Below are 16,960 nucleotides of genomic sequence, written 5' to 3' on the forward strand. Positions count from 1 at the left end.
TGTTTCCTGTTATTGGGCAAGTTGCCTGTTGGAAATAAAGGCTTATTATTATTATTATTATTAATACCAAGCAATGTTTATTTAATAGAAAAATTAAAGTACCTCAATGATAGTATCATCTCCGGGTGCCCATCTGATCTGTTTCTGGCCTCCGAAGGCGTTAAATTCGGGATCAGGGGGTCGTTGGAACACATATCCTACGGCCGCATCATCTTGGGTTCTCTGGGGGCCACCCATAGCAGCCCCAACGCCATCCATTTGTGATTTCATCATACAATCATTTTCCGGGACAGTGGTACCGTTGCCAAGCCACTTCATTTGGTGAACCTATATGGAGCAATAAGAAAATTATTGTACAAATGTATAGTTATTTATATTAATACCGTATAACAGTAATTACATGCAAAATTACTATAGACTAGTTAACAAAAAAGGAAGAAACCTAACACAATGAAGAATTTATAGCACAGCCTTTTAAGACTGATGTTAAACAGATCTGTTTGACCCTCACAGAAAGTTTCATTAGTTACTACCATCATTCTATTAAAAGAAGATATACTATTAGGATCTACACTAAATAATTTTTCATTATTTGGGGTTCTTAAATTAATCTTTGGTACAGTAAAATTGATCTAATTAATTAATTAATTCAGATTCAGTATATTTTATATTATTTAGGATGTAATAGAGATCTATCACAACTTGTTGTTGTCTTCTTTGTAAAAGTTACTTAAATATCCAACATAGAATTTATATGAAACTTTTAATGGATATGTGCTGTTTTTTAATACATATGAATGTTCGGCACATAAACCAACAACATTTTTTGGCATGTTCTTGGGGTCTGCAAAATTACTGCAATGATTATGACCTTATAACCATTAAATATTTCTATATATATAGACTCTCTGAAGTTGCCTAAAATTGCTTTGGATCTTGTATTTAGTAGCTCAGATTTAATTAGTGTCGAACGTGCAATAGACAAGATTTTTGAGAATAGCTTGCACCATACAGCAATTAGTTTTGACCTTTGTTGTGCAGAAAATTCTGATGATATGATATATGAGGAATATTTTTATGATTTTGGTAAGGGAGATTACATAGCAATTAACAATTGTCTTGCTGGTATAGACTGGAATCAATTGTTTTTGGGAGAGACATCTATTGATGTCATAGTTTCAATTTTCTATAATGTGATCTACTCCTCAATGGAAAGTACAAAAGTTCTTCTTTTCCATGTTGGTTTTCTTCAGAGCTTCGCAGTTTGATCATAAGAAAGAAACAAATTCACGAAAAGTTTAAAATTAGTGGTCAACAGCAGGAATATGATGAATTTGTATTTTTGAGACATCAATGTGAGTACTTAAGAGAGTTGTGCTATCAACAATATATTAATAAGGTGGAAATGAATCTCTCTAGCAATCCGAGGTACTTCTGGTCATATATTCGAAATAAAAGAACTGGTTTTAGCCTTCCCTCCAGAATGACATACAATAACAGGATTAGTATGAATATCTTGGATACTGCAGATATGTTTGCAGAATACTTTTCATCTGTCTATTCGGATAAGCAAGTCAATGAAATACCATCTTTTCATTATGATAAGTCAATTTAACTCTGTCAATGCAGGATGTTTATGAGATTATTACTTCCTCTAAGAATAAGCTCTGCCCTGGACCAGATGGGATTCTGGCATTCTTCCTAAAGAAATGTGTTTGTATTCTTATGAAACCAATACTGTTCATTTTTAACAAATCTCTAGGTACTGGTTCTTATCCCACTCTCTGGAAGAGAAGTTTTCTAAAACCCATTTTTAAATCTGGTAGTAGAAATTAAATTTCCAATTATCGGGCTGTGTGTAACCAATCTGAGTTGCCAAAGCTGCTTGACTGCCTGGTCAGTCATAGGATTGCCTGGAGTTTTAAATCTTTATTTAATCCTGAGCAATTTGGATTTAAAAAAGGCAGATCTACTGATGCTAATTTGGTGCTGTATGTCAACTACCTCTACCGCAGCTTGGAGAAGGGACTTCAGGTTGACTCAATATATACAGATTTTTCCAAGGCTTTTGATAGGGTTAACCATAGGGTACTCTTGCACCGGCTTGTGGGGCCTCTTCTTTAGTGGATCTCGGGATTCATCAGAGGTAGAACCCAGATTGTTAATCTTGGAGGTATGTTCCTCTAAAATTTTGGTGCCATCTGGAGGGTGCCACAGGGCTCTCACTCAGGCCGTTTTGTTTTGCCTATTTTTGATTGATTTAGTTTGGAAACTTGAAAATTGTTGTGTGCTAATGTTTGCTGATAATGTGAATCTATTTAGGCCTATCACATCCCTTTCTGATGCTGTGCTCCTGCAAAAAGACCTTAATTTGTTCTTTGATTGGTGCCACTTGAATAGAATGTCCCTTAATATCAATAAGTGCCATAAGATTACTTTTTCTAAGCAAAGAAACCCTATTGCTTTTCTTTATAAAATAAATAATGTAGCAATTGGTGTCAAAACAGAGGTTTCTGACTTATTAGTCTATTCCTAGTAGTACTAGGAATACTTATTGACTCCAAGTTGTCTTTTAAAAGTCACATCAATCAGGTGGGGCAATGAAAATGCTGGGTTCTGTCCAACGGTCTACAACTAATTTGTCTTTGTTTACTTTTAGATTACTTTATTGCTCTCTTATTAGGCCCATCTTGGAGTATGGCTTAATTGTGTGGTTCCCGTCATATAACTGCTACATTGAGCAGATTGAAAAACTCAAAATAAATTTTTAAGAGTGGCTGCTTTTAGATGTGGTTACAGGAGACAGGAGTATTAGTATCAGTGGGTCAGGGATAACCTGAACTTACCCACATTAGAGTCACGAAGAACATTACTCGACTTATGTTTTATGCATAAAGTTTTAAATGCTGCTATAGATTGTCCCGAGTTATTGTCTCTTTTTAAACTTAGGGTGCCTTCCAGATTGAATAGACAATCAGAAATATTTTCAGTCTCATTCCACCCTACCAATTATGGTATTAATGAGCCAATTACATGAATGGCATGAAGTGCTAATGGTCTGTCAGGACAGATAAGCTTTTTTGACTCTAGGATTACATCTTTTAAGGGGCAGTTAAAGAATATTATTTCATAGGGGCTTTAATTAATTAACTTATTTACACCTTTCACTGATTTATAGATAGTTTTGTATCTGAATATATAATATGTTTGTATGGGTATGCTATGTAACACTTTTGTAAATTCCGTAAATAAATAAATAAAATTCGGACTGTTTTTAAGTCAAATCAATTTCTGTAGACTGTTAAGTTTTATATGCTGTTTACCTAAGCTGCCTATATTATTTAGTTAAGTTTCTAAGTGTGTAAAACTCATATACAAGAAACCATATATTTTTTTAAATGTGTGATATGGATAATATATGGATTATAATTCCCAAATACTTTGCGGGGTAAAACTTCATTAATAGGAACTGATAGATTTCCAATTTTTATGTCTTTCCATTAATTTCCATCAAATGTAGCTACTGTATCATTGGCATATGAAATTTCCTTTCCATTTACTTCTAAATTTGTGACTGAATTTATATACAAAATAAACAACAGGGGTCCAAGAACTGTTCCCTGAGGAATTCCAATTTGTATAGAAGAGGAGTCAGTTAAGGTATAGAGTTCCTAAAGACAACCAACATGGAATCCCTTACTCCATTCCTCTCAAGGATATCAAGAAGCTATCCATGGAGCATAATATCAAAAGCCTTTGCGAGATCCAAAAATACAGCAATTTTTTTTTACCATTCATGTCTTCTATGCTTAATTATCTTATGCATGGCATAGCTAGTACTGAAGATTATACTAATGGGTCTGTAATTACTTATTTGGCTTTTATCTCCAGATTTAAAAATTCCTGTCTTAAAAATTCAATTTATTATAATATGTTAATGGTTCAAGCAGGTAAATGTGATGGTCTTTTATTAGCCTCACTGATATCCCATTATGCCATGGAGCACTGTTGTTTTTTAGGGAATTTATATGTTTTATTATGACATTGTGATTTATTGGCCTTAAAAAGGGTGATCTGTTTAAGCCATTCATTTGAAACATATATTGTGAGTTGGGTAATTTATTATGCATATCAAAAGTGATGTTATATTAAAATTTTGGTTGCAAAAATCAGCTTTCTCCTTTAAATTGCAGTTTGGTTGACCCTCTACAGACAAGATTTGTATAGGTCTTTTCCTGTTTTGTTACATCGATTAATGTATTCGGCTAATAATTCATTTATTCTCCTTAGATTGGTTCTATTGTCATTAAATTTCACTTTATAATATAAACTTTTTGTCTGATTAATTACATTTAAATTTTCAATGTTTTGGGAGGTTTTATGATCCAAGAGTTGTTAGCATTTTATTGCAGTAATTTATTTATTTATTCAACACATGAAAGCAGTTACATATAAGGGATAACTGAAATTTATAAAATAACATAACACCTATCAATTATACAACCCAGAACCAACATTAGATAATTGTTCTTTAACAGAGGACAGTTTAAAGGCAAAAATATCCAATTAAATCAGGCTGTGTTGTTTATTTACTACATCAAACATCAAACTAGGATTATCTAAGTTGATTGAAAGACTTATGAAGGATCGTCTTTTAAGGTTTCTTCTGGGGGAAGGGGTTCTTCGAGATGAACAATTTGGTTTTCTATCAGGGAAAAGCACCTCTGACGCTATGTTTGATTTCTTGTCCAAACTTCTCCAGGGTGTTAATGGAAGAGAGGCAACTGCAGCGGTGTTCTGTGACTTGTCCAAGGCTTTTGATTGTGTGAGTCATAGGATACTGCTTCAGAAGCTTTCTGCTTATGGAGTTAGGGGTGTTGCACTGAAGTGGTTTCAGTGCTATTTGTCTGGTCGCGAGCAGTCTGTGTACCTTAATGGTGACTTTTCTGGTAGGGAGTCTGTGGATTGTGGTGTTCCACAGGGGTCAGTTCTTGGTCCCCTTCTATTTCTTGTATACATTAATGATCTTATTACTCTTAGCATATGTGGACATTTTACATTGTTTGCTGACAACACAATGGTTTTATGGTCGAATAAAGATCCCAAGCAGCTTGTCAGAGATGTTGCAGCCAATCTCCTGAAATTAAAGCAATGGTGTGATTCCAATCAACTTTGCTTAAATATGTCAAAGTCCCATATTATTGGTTTCAATTTTCAAGCTGATAGTATTGATTTCGGGTGAGAACGCATTGGACATGGTAAACAATTCTGCATTTCTTGGTTTAGTCATTGATAAAGATTTAAAGTTTTTTGACCATATACCTAATAAAGTTAAATAAAAAACTTGCTTCTGGCTGCTTCTCTGTTAGGGCAACCATTCATGAACTGGGGAGAGATGTTGATTGTGATGTGTACTTTGCTTTGTTCGAGTCGCATTTAAGGTATGCTCTTCCATTTTGGGGTGCATGTTCAAATTATCTGTTTCAGTCTGTTTTTGTGCTGCAAAAGAGGGCTGTCACAGAAGTTTATTTAAGGCCCATTCTAGAATGCATTGTGGTAATCTTTTCAGAGAGAGCTGTATTTTGACCCTACCATCATTATTTATTTTGGAAACTGCATGTTTAATATTCAAAAATAAGAACAGTTTTCCAATCCGACATCACAGTTATCCTACCAGACAGATTAATAATATTCCCCTTCCTATTCCTCATTTTACATCTATCAAAGATTCATTTATATATCGCGGTTTAATGATTTATAATCACATTAGCGTCGAATTAAGAAGTGTTCAGTCTTTGCGCTAGTTTCTTTGTAAACTGAAGTCATATTTGCTTCTAAGAGCCTTTTATTCGATTGAAGACTTTTTTAAGGCTGAGGATGTTGTGTAGTAGATGCTAAGCTTTTAATCTGTTAATTCTAATTTTGAACATTCCTTTATGTGTCCCTTTATCTCTGCTACCTTTGTCTACATGCATATATTTTGTTTTATAAGGATTTTGTTTGTAACATTTTTCTCTTGCATTTTTTTTTTTTCAGGCATTTTATATGTTGTATAAATTTTTTATATTTGTTTTGTAAAGTCTGATTTGATTGTATTTATTTTCTGAAGCTTTGTCAATAAAGTTCGTGTACATGTACCAAATTTTCGACAATAAAGTACTTGAAAAAAAAATGTGAGGTTAAGAATGCAACAAGATTTGTCAAATTGTGCATTTGTGATACTTTAACCTTCAGGTGTTTGTAAGAGGTTAAATAAATAATGTTTTTTTTTTAAATAAATTAATGTCATAAAACCATAAAGATATCTTGGGTCATAAAAATACCCAAAATTATAATATTTTTGTGCACAATTATTGAAGGTTAGGATAGCTTAGGGATGTTAAGCAGCCCACAATGAGTCTTAATCAAGAGTTCAATGGTATATGTCCGCACACACTATACAAACAAATGTAACCTATAAAATATATATGAGCATTTATGACATAGAAATGAAAACAATAATAAAATGCAGTAAAAATTGATAAGCACATTAAGTAAACAATAGATTTAACAAACATATTCACAAGAGCATCTCAAAATTGGAGGGAATCCTAAGGTATATCTGAGGGTGAACAGCATATAATTTTTCTATAAATAGTTTAGATTATTTACATACATTTTAAATAATAATAAGCAGGTGTTATGCTCTACATAATGCTACAGGGACAGAAATTAACCTTAAAAAGAATATTACAAAAGAGAACAAAAGAAAGAAGTGAGGTTAGTTACAAACAAAAACAAAATAACTGTAAACTAAAGGACTCTTACTGAAAAAGTCTCTAAAAGAGTTATTTTTTAAGTAAATGTATGCCTAATATAAAAACTGAGAAAACCAGTGAGACCTAAAAGAATAATGGTGGTAGACGCTTTTAAAAACAGAAATCGATTTTTTCTGCAGTAAAAATTGAACAAAAAACATCAGCTGTCAGAGACCTGACAGCAAGTTTCCTTTATCATTATACCTTAGAGTGTTTATAAATATACTGCAAAATACAGTTCTACTAAAAGATACAACCCCCGGAGCCAATGCCACCCCACAACATTGAAAATTTAATTAAATCAAGCAAATACACCCAGTTGTTTACCAGGATGACATTTCGATTCCCGGTCACAAACAACAATGGCGGTTGTGTGATCGATCAAATTAAGACAAAGAAATTTTGCTTAAAACTTCCATTTTTTAATAAAATAGAGTTAAAAGCGTAAACTGTAATTTACCTGTCGTATGTCTCAAGGGCCGTGGGTCATCAGCGAGGCGTATTATATGTAAAAACCGGCGTTTTTTGTGTCGGCGTCCGGCAATCGAACGAAAGTCTTCACTGTACACAAACACAAGAATCGATCGGAAATTTTACACTATGTCGGCGGTCACAACACAAAAATATTACCACTAACTGTACAAGGAACTATTTACAATTTACAACGTACAGAGGGATGCGAAAATTACGCCATTTAAGCGAAGATTTTTGCGGATTTTAAACAGCGACGTAAATTTCTCGAAGGAGCGTCGGCCATTTTAGAGACATGCGCGGCGGGCCGCCATTGTTTTTTTTTTCGCATTTGACGTTTGACGTTTGCGCATCTCTCTGTTAGATAGGCAACCCGGTTCGCAGACATTTTACCGGGGCGCTTTAAAAATATGTAAGTTTATATTCATTTCAGGTCAAAAAGTTTATCACTGAAATTATCGACAATAGTAAATGAAGACTACACGCGAAAAAGGGTCACAAATCCAAAGTTTTGTGCGAAACGGATTTTAAATTTAAAAACCGTGTATTTTCTTATAGCTTAACTCTTTTTGGAAGATTTTTTTTTTAAAGGTAGGCTTGTGTGTATGTTTTTACTAAAAGAGTTTAAAACTAGTAATTTTTTAACATAAGCATCTAGAAAACAATTTTATTATGGTTATTTACACAAAATCAGGAAAAAAAAGATGAAGGTCCAAAAATTTTTTATTCAGTTACATTTAAATTTTCAAAGTAAAGTTGAGCTTCGACACTACAAAAACGTTTTAAATCCTGCAGGTTTTGGTATTTTTTAGCATTGATGGGAATCCTGTTTTCATATTTGAAATGTGGAAGTTCAAATTGTCCTGAAGGTAGATCTAATATACCAACTATATTGTCTGCATTTTTTAATTTGCCTTTGGCTGCTTTTCCTTTTTTGGTAGTTCCCAGTTTTTTTTTGTAGGCACTACGACGCTTGAAATAAAGCCTCCATTGTACGAATCACGATGATCGATCATTCTGGGCTCTTCTTTTTTTATGAGCAGTTCTCTGATTGGGCGGGTTTCAAAGGGACATTTTGTTACATAATAGTTTGTTAAATGATCAGTCCAGCTTCGAAAAATCTCTTGATTTTCGCAGCTAACTACTTTAAAGGGACTTGGTTTAACGCGGGCATTTCGAATGTGATCATTTCAACCGAAAGGAAGTTCGACAAAAGCTTTGGAATTGATTAAGCCCATATTACGATCACATTCCATGTAGCTATGTCCTCTAATTGGAAAAACCATTTTTATACACTGAAGTCGGCCTACTTTATGTACAACATAATGAAGCATTCGAAACAAAGTATAATTTTTATTCTGTCCACAACACGAATCACAAAAAATCACAAGTTCTTGAACTTCGGGATTCAATTCATTGAGTATGTAATTAAACAGCATAGAAGCAACTTCGTCTGCTCCTTTTTTTGCGGCGGTTTCTGTGTACGTATAAAAAAATGCCTCACCACTGGCTAAAACGTGAATATTAAATGAGTAGAACGATAACTGTCGTTTGTAGTATGCGTCATTAGTGCTAATGTTTGGCAGTGGCAAGTTTTTTTGATAATCGATAGCAATAGCTTCAATATGGCGGTGTTGTTGAGCTCTCTTGCGTTCGGATCGTTTTCTTTGATAAAAAGCCTCTGCCTTCTTAAGGTGAAGTTGATTTGTCACATGTAAAGTAGCAAGGTTTGAAGCCTGTGAAGGATCTGTAATTTTTGCTTTATATTCATCGCAACTGCTGCATGTGTCACTGCGCGGGTAACCGAAACTAATATTAAATTTGTTTAAAAAGATAGAACGATATGACTCATATGAAATTGATTTAGTCGGATGTAATTCCTTAAACATTTGGACCATTTTCTAAACGTTTAACTCCTATGGTAGGTAGGGTTTTTCGACTTGTGAAGGCTATAGTGTGACTGTCTACCTTTAAATGATCGAATATGAGCAAAGACAGCATTAGTGGTTTCTTGGTGTAACTTGCTTGGTCGATTGGAATGTCGACCACGACCATCTTCACCAGCATGTCCGTCTTTAACAAGCTTTTGCTGGATGTTTTGAATGGGCTTCGCTGATATTCCATGTAACGACAGCATTGCCTTGTAGCAAACAGGAATATCTCTTTGGCTCCATTATCTCGTATTACTCGAACCTTGAAAGAAATTAACTACTGTAAAACAAGTAATGAGCTAGAACAATAATACAACTTACTAAAGAGTGATAAACTACATCTTCATCGTTAGCTTTTCTTTGGCGCCGTCTTTTAACTGGCTCATGCGAAATGAGACCTGCCAAGTATAAGGTCTGCTCATTATAGGATTTTATTTCATTAAAGTTTTTAATAATCGCCAAACGGTCTTGAACACCAATTACTTCAAAACATTTTAACCTTGAACAATTACAACTGCTACCAGTTTCATGTGTTTGCAAAATTCTCAGTTTTTTTGACGAGTCAAAAACGCGCGACCTATTTTTGACCTTTTTTTAGTAACGCTTGAAGATTCACACTCAGCCATCTTAAAAATTGCGTGAAAAACACGTGAAGCAGACAAAATTAAACTCGCGAGTCACATTACCGCACTTAAAAGCAAAAGCAAACTGCTTTTTAAGAGTGGGGAATTTTTGGACTCTCATCCGTTTTGTATAAATCGAGTGGACCATCATCTTTTTTCCCGTGTATGGCATATACCAAAACGCACTTTATATGGTCATCTCATTTGTTTTCCTCGGTATGGTATAATAGACGTAAAATACTGGATTTTTTCCGCGATTTGGCGTGTCTATGTCAATTTTTCGTTTTTTGGACCCTCATCCTTTTTCCCCTGTGGTCTTCAAATAGTCTGATATATGTTTTTAGGTAAAAGGTGTGAGTCTTAAGAAAATAAGAATAAATTGAACACATTTTAAAAGCCCTCTAAGCCGATTTGTTGAAATTTAGCGAAATGCTTTTTTTTCATCCTAAAAACAAAGCAATATACAAAAAAAATGCCATTTGGGAGATTTATTTATTTATTATCTCCCCTATTCATTTATTTATTGAATGTACGAGAAAGCACCATTGAATTTTATTTTGGCAAGTGGCATCAGACCGAGGTGATTCTTAATAAAACCATAATCGTGGTTGACAATGGCAATATGAGACTCATAAGCACAATGTCTCAAAAATTATGTTGTGTTGAATCCTTTCAAGGATGTTAAAATTAATTTGCTAATAAGGGGACCATATAATACAACAGAACGATATTCACAACGAACGGGCTGTGAATATCGTTTTATATTATAGAACTCCGATTATTATTTACAAGGACGAATTGCTTTTCTGAAACCAAGTATAGCAAATGCCAGGAATGTCAAGGAGTTCCTTATTTAAAAAAAAAATCCATTAGCGACTGTGTCGAACGTCGAAGTCCTGTGACACCATTGCCGCTTTTTATTATTAAGTTTAATGTATTGTAGCAACTATATGTAGTAGAATTATCTTGGATATTACAAGTAATATTATCTTGGATATCCAAGATATAAAATAGAGTGAGTCTTTGCCCCAATTCAGTAGCCGTTATTGGATCCAGGAGGTCTATAGAAAGTTTATGAAATCTAGAAGAAATTAAGAAAAATCTGAAAATATGCCAAATAAATTAGTTCGAATTGAGTATAATATTTTTATTTTAAAATTTGTTAAGTTTTACATTGATTCTTCTTTTGTTGGCAAATGGAGACACATCTGATGTTACCTACTTTCATGCGATATTCTCGTGGGATTATCAGTTTTTTGAAAAACTGTAAATGTTATGGTTATTAAATAAAAATTTAGTTAGAGTTGGATATTCTTACATAAACCCATGATATTGCGTAATCCAAGAAAGGTCCAGATTCGAAATCCAACGGGTCGCCTTCATCTAATACACCTTTATCGTCCGAAAACCAGTTTCCGATTGCATTGAAAATATACGACGTCATTCTACCTTTATTGGCATACAGATTTTTTTTGAATTATCATTGGAACAATCTGCCTCCCTTTAATCGGAATAATAAGCAGCAATTTTTAGTATACAATTTTGGATTTTATTTGTGGCATTTATGACAACAGTTTTAGGTTAACAGATTTAGGGTGGCAGGTGCAAGTTATTAGCGTTGATTGAGAATACCCAAATATTCAATTAACGTTATTAGTACTGGATAATTCCTGGAATATTCGAGCACTAATAACCCCCAAATATATAAATAAATAAATAAAAAGGACTTATCAGTATACATAATAGATAATGTTTGGAATACAAAAATATAAAAGATTACCACTGTATCTAAATTCACAATCTTAATAATTATAAAGAAAAACAGAAAAAAAATATATAGGTAAATCCAAAATAATAAAAAATTAAATTATGAATTTAACGAACCAAACCATAAATTATAACAAATAACAATGTTGTGGAAACACAACCCATTTCTCCCAAATTATTAAGCTTATCTCTTAATCCTCTTTCTCGTTGATTTCTTTGTATTGTTATTGAAATAATTGTCACGCTCGCTACCGGCCCCTCCCCGAAAAATCTAAAAATAGATCATAAGCACGGAAAAGATGCAGTTGCCCGCCACTCGCTCTTCGGGTGTAATAAAAAGATCTCGGTCCCTTGTCCCAGTGACACTTTTTTCTTATTCTCTCGTTTCGCGGCTAAAAGCCAAAACTCTCGGCAATAGAGTAAATACTCCTAATAAAAGCAACAAAATACTCGTAAATTTCTCGTTCTCGCTTAATCTCGAAGCTAAGTCTGTTAAATAAGTTAGTTAGTAATTACTGTATTGTGTGCACTGTGCAGTAATATAAACTATTAGATTATAAGCAATTCAACGCTCTTTTTATTCTTCCATTGAACCAGCGCAATCCCAGTAATGTTTACTCTCAAACATTTGGTCCTTCGAGCCGGATAATATGGAAGAAAATTGTTGCAATTGCTTATAATTTCTGAATCTGTCTTGTGTTGTTCCCGAGAAGCAACGTTTTGACTCGCCGCTGTGCTAGGCAAATGAGTATGAAGTACAATAATTACTGTTGGATGTATGAAGCCCTGGTTATGTTATGGTTGCTGCCCTTCGACATTCCATTTAACTTATGGGTATGGCTCTAGCTCCTGTTGTTTGTAGAAGACAGATAAGTATATACAAACTTTCTGAACTGGTGAGTGTTTTTCACTAATATCTATTTAAACAAAAACAATAAATAAAATACTTTTGGTAGTGACTAAAGTGTTTGTGCTCGTTTTATTTTATTCTCGTTGACTGTTAAGTAAATTAAAGTTATCTCAATTTTGGTCTGGCTCTCTACCAGGACCGTATTAACAAATTTGTTAAAAAAGTAATATTTTTATTTTTTGACGTAACTCATACATAAATGCATGTACATATTTAGCTTTAGTGGATATTATATAGTATACATTTAGCATATAGAAATTTAGACTAAAATTGTGTAGTTTCCTGGGGGTATTCCCTCTCTTATAATTATAGGTCTAGCTCTCGGTTATAGGTCTATGTAAATAATTTTAGTAAGTTTGTTATATTTTAACACAAAATGTCTCTTGAAAAGTTAAAAACTGAGCGCAAAAACAGCAAATCTGGTCTAACGAGAGCCATAAATTGGTTAAGTAATAATCAAGATACAATCACTGATATTAGTCAAGTTCAAATTCGTCAAGAAGGTTTAAAAAAACATTTTGATAGATATAATGTGGCTCAAGACCAAATTGAGGGTTTTCCTCAGGCTTCTTCTACCGAGGAAGATGCTGATAAGGAAAATAGGCTAGAAACTGAAAATAAATTCTATGATACTCTTGCTCAATATGAAAATTGTATTAAAAAATTGTCTGTTTCAACTCTACAAAATGTAAACTTACCCCAGGATACCTCACATAGAATTGCAGGTGTAAAATTACCCGATATTACCATAGCGCCCTTTAATGGTAACGCTGCCCAGTGGCACTCTTTCTATGAACTGTTTGACTCTTTAATTATTCGAAATGTTAATTTATCTAATGTACAGCGCTTTTTCTATTTAAAATCTTTCTTAAGAGGGGAAGCTTTAAAGTTAGTAGACTCATTGCAAGTAACTAATGAAAATTTTACTACCGCTATTGACATTTTAAAAAGTAGGTATGAGAATTTAAATTGTATTGTTAATGCTCACTTTAGTTCTCTCTTAGATGCTCCTAGCCTTTTTAAATGTAACTCAAAAAATCTTAGAGAATTTTTAATGAACTGTAAAACAAATTTAGAGTCATTAAAAAATTTAAAGCTAACAGAATCCCAGGCATATGAATGTTTGTTAATTTATATACTTCAAAAGAAAATAGATTATGGTACACGTAGACTGTTCGAGCAAGAGCGAGACATTGCAATGTTGCCGAACCTTGATGAATTTTTTGAATTTTTGGATAAAAGGTGTGTCATTTTGGAAAATTTATCAAGCTCTGAAAGTCATAGCAATAGAAGGCAGGATAAGGTTTCTCTTTTTGTGAATAAGCAACAACATTCTCAAATAAATACTTTCTTATGTCCCTTTTGCAATAACAATGGTCATCGAATTTATTCTTGCCAAAAGTTTATACACTTACCCCATTCTGAAAAAATAAAATTTGTTGACTTGAAAAAACTTTGTCCAAACTGCCTCGGAACAAAACATTCAATAAATGATTGCAGTTCTACCCACAAATGTGCTGAGTGTAATAAAAAACATCACACAATTTTACACAATCAATACTCACCTCGACAGAATAGTCAAACCAATAATAATTATCCACCCCGACTCCAACATCATAATAATTCTCGAAACAATGTATCTCGTATGCAAAATGAAAGACCTCTCAATGAACAAACAGTTCAACCCTCTTTTGATAATCAGGTACCCTGTAGCTCAAGTTTCTCTGCCCTTTCCACAAAGAATACACAAATTCTCCTAGCCACCGCGCAAGTGACTTTGTACAATAAATATAATGTGCCTATCCAGGCCAAAATATTACTGGACAATGGATCTCAGAATTCATTTATCACCTCTCGTTTAGTAAACCAACTTGGATTCAAACCCTATAATCAAACATTACACATATCTGGAATTTCGCAAAACAGTACTATATCAAGCAAAATGATAGATATTGTTCTTTACTCTAATGTAAGTCAAGATAAATATTTTAAGGTATCTTGTGCAGTATTAGATAAAATAACCCATCAACTTCCCCAAGTTTCGATCCAGGTTGATAAGTTAAAAATACCTAGTGATATTTTTGAAAAACTCGCAGACCCTGGATTTTTCACTCCATCTGATATAGACATACTGGTTGGTGCTGACGTTTATTATTCTCTCTTGTCCAGGGGTATTTTTGAGTTAGGTACTAATTATCCTACTCTACTGAACACGCACTTAGGTTGGATAGTAGCCGGTAATGTACCACTACACTGTTCAGCGCTTCATTTACGTTCAGAGTTACAACTCTCACGTTGTAACTTTTCTCAAGAAATCCATTCTCCTTCAAACTTAGATTTAGACAACAGTCTGTGTAAATTTTGGAATACTGAAAAAATTTTTGAAGATATTCCCCTTGCACCTGAAGATGAACAAGCAGAAGAAATATTTGTTTTAAAGACCCAAGTACTAAAAAGTGGCTCCTATCAAGTTGATATTCCCCTCAAGTCGCCAGTTGAGCATCTTAAGTTGGGTGACTCATACACTATTGCCGAAAAACGATTTTTCCTTCTTGAAAAGCGGTTTCAAAAGGACCCTTCTTTGTTTTCTCGTTATAAGCAATTTATAGATGAATATGTCTCTCTTGGACATGCGCAATACATCCCTCTCACTCTCATTACTCCAAAATCTGAAAACAAATATTTTATTCCTCATTTATGTGTCATTCGTGAGTCTAGCGCGACCACGAAGCTTCGAGTCGTCTTTGACGCTTCCTCTAAGAGTTCAACAGGATATTCTTTGAATGACGTAACACTCAAAGGTTTTACAGTTCAGCCTGAACTGTATGACATCTTATGCCGTTTCAGAACCTTTAGATATGTCTTAACCACTGACATTGAAAAAATGTACCGTCAGGTGTCAATAAACCCTGAACACAGATTTCTACAAAATATTTTATGGAGAGATAACCCCAAAAATCCATTAAGTTGCATAGAGCTCTCAACGGTAACTTATGGAACCAATTTTGCACCTTTTGTTTGCACTCGCGTGTTAAATGAAATTGCTCAAATCAATTCACAAAAGTTTCCCTTAGCCTCTGAAGCAATTATGACGCAATGTTTCATGGACGACGTTTTGGCCGGTTGTGACAAGTACTGTGAATTGCAGACCCTTTATGACGAACTCACTGAAATGCTTAAAATATCTGGTTTTAATTTGCACAAATGGTGCTCAAATTCACAGAAATTTTTGAGTCAGGTCTCTGAAAAAGTTACTCACGAGTACAACATGAACTTTGATGATACTCCTAATAAAGTATTAGGTTTGAAATGGTATCCAGTTGAGGATGTACTTTGTATCTCTACGCCCCAAGTCCCTCAGACAGATCTCTTAACAAAAAGAATGGTTTTATCGACTATTGCCCAATGTTTTGATCCATTGGGTCTAGTAAATCCTGTTATTGTCCAAGGAAAAATTTTGATGCAAATTCTTTGGTGTAAAAAGTTGCATTGGGACACAATTATCACAGATGAAACTATCATATCAAAATGGAATGATTTTATTAAACACATATCTCTTCTTCAAGGTTTAAAAATTTCTCGGAATTTATTTCTCAATAAAACTATCAAAAATGTTGAATACCACGGTTTTGCAGATGCCAGCTTAGCTGCTTATGGAGCATGCATATACCTTCGCGTTATTTACTCAGACAACACGGTCACATGTAATTTGATTTCATCCAAATCAAAGGTTGCTCCGATTAAGAGTATTTCACTTCCTAAACTTGAATTGTGTGGCATCGTTCTATTAGCTAAGCTTACTCAGAGAATAGTAAAGAGTTTTGAGAAGAATCTTAAATCAAAAATTACCTCTATAAATCTATGGTCTGACTCGCAAATAGCTCTCGCTTGGTGTAAAAGTCACCCTAGTAGGTGGACTGTGTTTGTAGCTCATCGAGTATCCCTAGTTCAGGATCTTACTTCTGATTGTGTGTGGCGATACATTAAATCGTCCGAGAATCCAGCAGATATGTTATCTAGAGGACTATTTTCTCAAGACATTTTAAAATCTGGATTTTGGTTTCACGGGCCAAAGTTCTTAAATTCGATGGATTTAAATTTGAAAGCCTTTGATACTCCCTCCAAAGAAACTAATCTTCCAGAAGAACGAAAGGTTAATTTACACGTAGTAGAAACCTTTTCGTCTCGACAAAGTGAATTCTGGCATGATTTGTTTTTAAAGTTTTCTAGTTTTTCTAGGCTTCAACGAGTAATCGCATACATTTTGCGTTTTATTCATAACTCCAAAAATAAATTAAGTAGATCTGATGGCGCTCTGACAGTCACAGAACTTAGTTCAGTTCTTCAACTAATAGTTCAGATACTTCAAAAAAAATATTTTTCTAAAGAAATCTGTGAGCTTAAAAGTAATAAGCCTCTCTCTAACAAGAACTTAATTTCCCTAAAACCCTTTGTGGACAC

The 16,960-nt window shown here is 33.9% G+C and overlaps 1 protein-coding gene and 2 long non-coding RNA genes across 7 annotated transcripts in view; 1 reads left to right on the plus strand and 2 right to left on the minus strand.

The window, feature by feature from the left end:
* LOC126744986 (pumilio homolog 2-like) overlaps positions 1–7,584 on the minus strand; it is a 335,676-nt gene extending 328,092 nt beyond the window's left edge. For 2 of the 5 annotated variants that reach the window (XM_050452611.1, XM_050452614.1), the window contains exons 1-2: positions 7,258–7,584; positions 103–327 (exon numbers count right to left, since the gene is read on the minus strand). In XM_050452611.1, the coding sequence (XP_050308568.1) occupies positions 103–318 (216 nt within the window). In that variant the 5' untranslated portion in view covers positions 319–327; positions 7,258–7,584. The remainder of the gene's footprint in view (positions 1–102; positions 328–7,257) is intronic. The other 3 variants (XM_050452613.1, XM_050452610.1, XM_050452612.1) reach the window with 2 other exon arrangements.
* LOC126744996 (uncharacterized) overlaps positions 1–16,960 on the plus strand; it is a 431,319-nt gene that overhangs the window by 409,481 nt on the left and 4,878 nt on the right. Inside the window, exon 2 of the long non-coding RNA XR_007663390.1 lies at positions 7,653–7,680. This is a non-coding gene — a long non-coding RNA (uncharacterized LOC126744996). The remainder of the gene's footprint in view (positions 1–7,652; positions 7,681–16,960) is intronic.
* On the minus strand, positions 10,955–11,429 carry LOC126744995 (uncharacterized). The gene is made up of 2 exons (XR_007663389.1): positions 11,141–11,429; positions 10,955–11,086 (listed from the first exon to the last, which is right to left on the minus strand). It is a non-coding gene; the product is annotated as an uncharacterized LOC126744995 (long non-coding RNA).

Source organism: Anthonomus grandis, chromosome 15 (genome assembly GCF_022605725.1).
Source record: "Anthonomus grandis grandis chromosome 15, icAntGran1.3, whole genome shotgun sequence".
Taxonomy (NCBI): domain Eukaryota; kingdom Metazoa; phylum Arthropoda; class Insecta; order Coleoptera; family Curculionidae; genus Anthonomus; species Anthonomus grandis.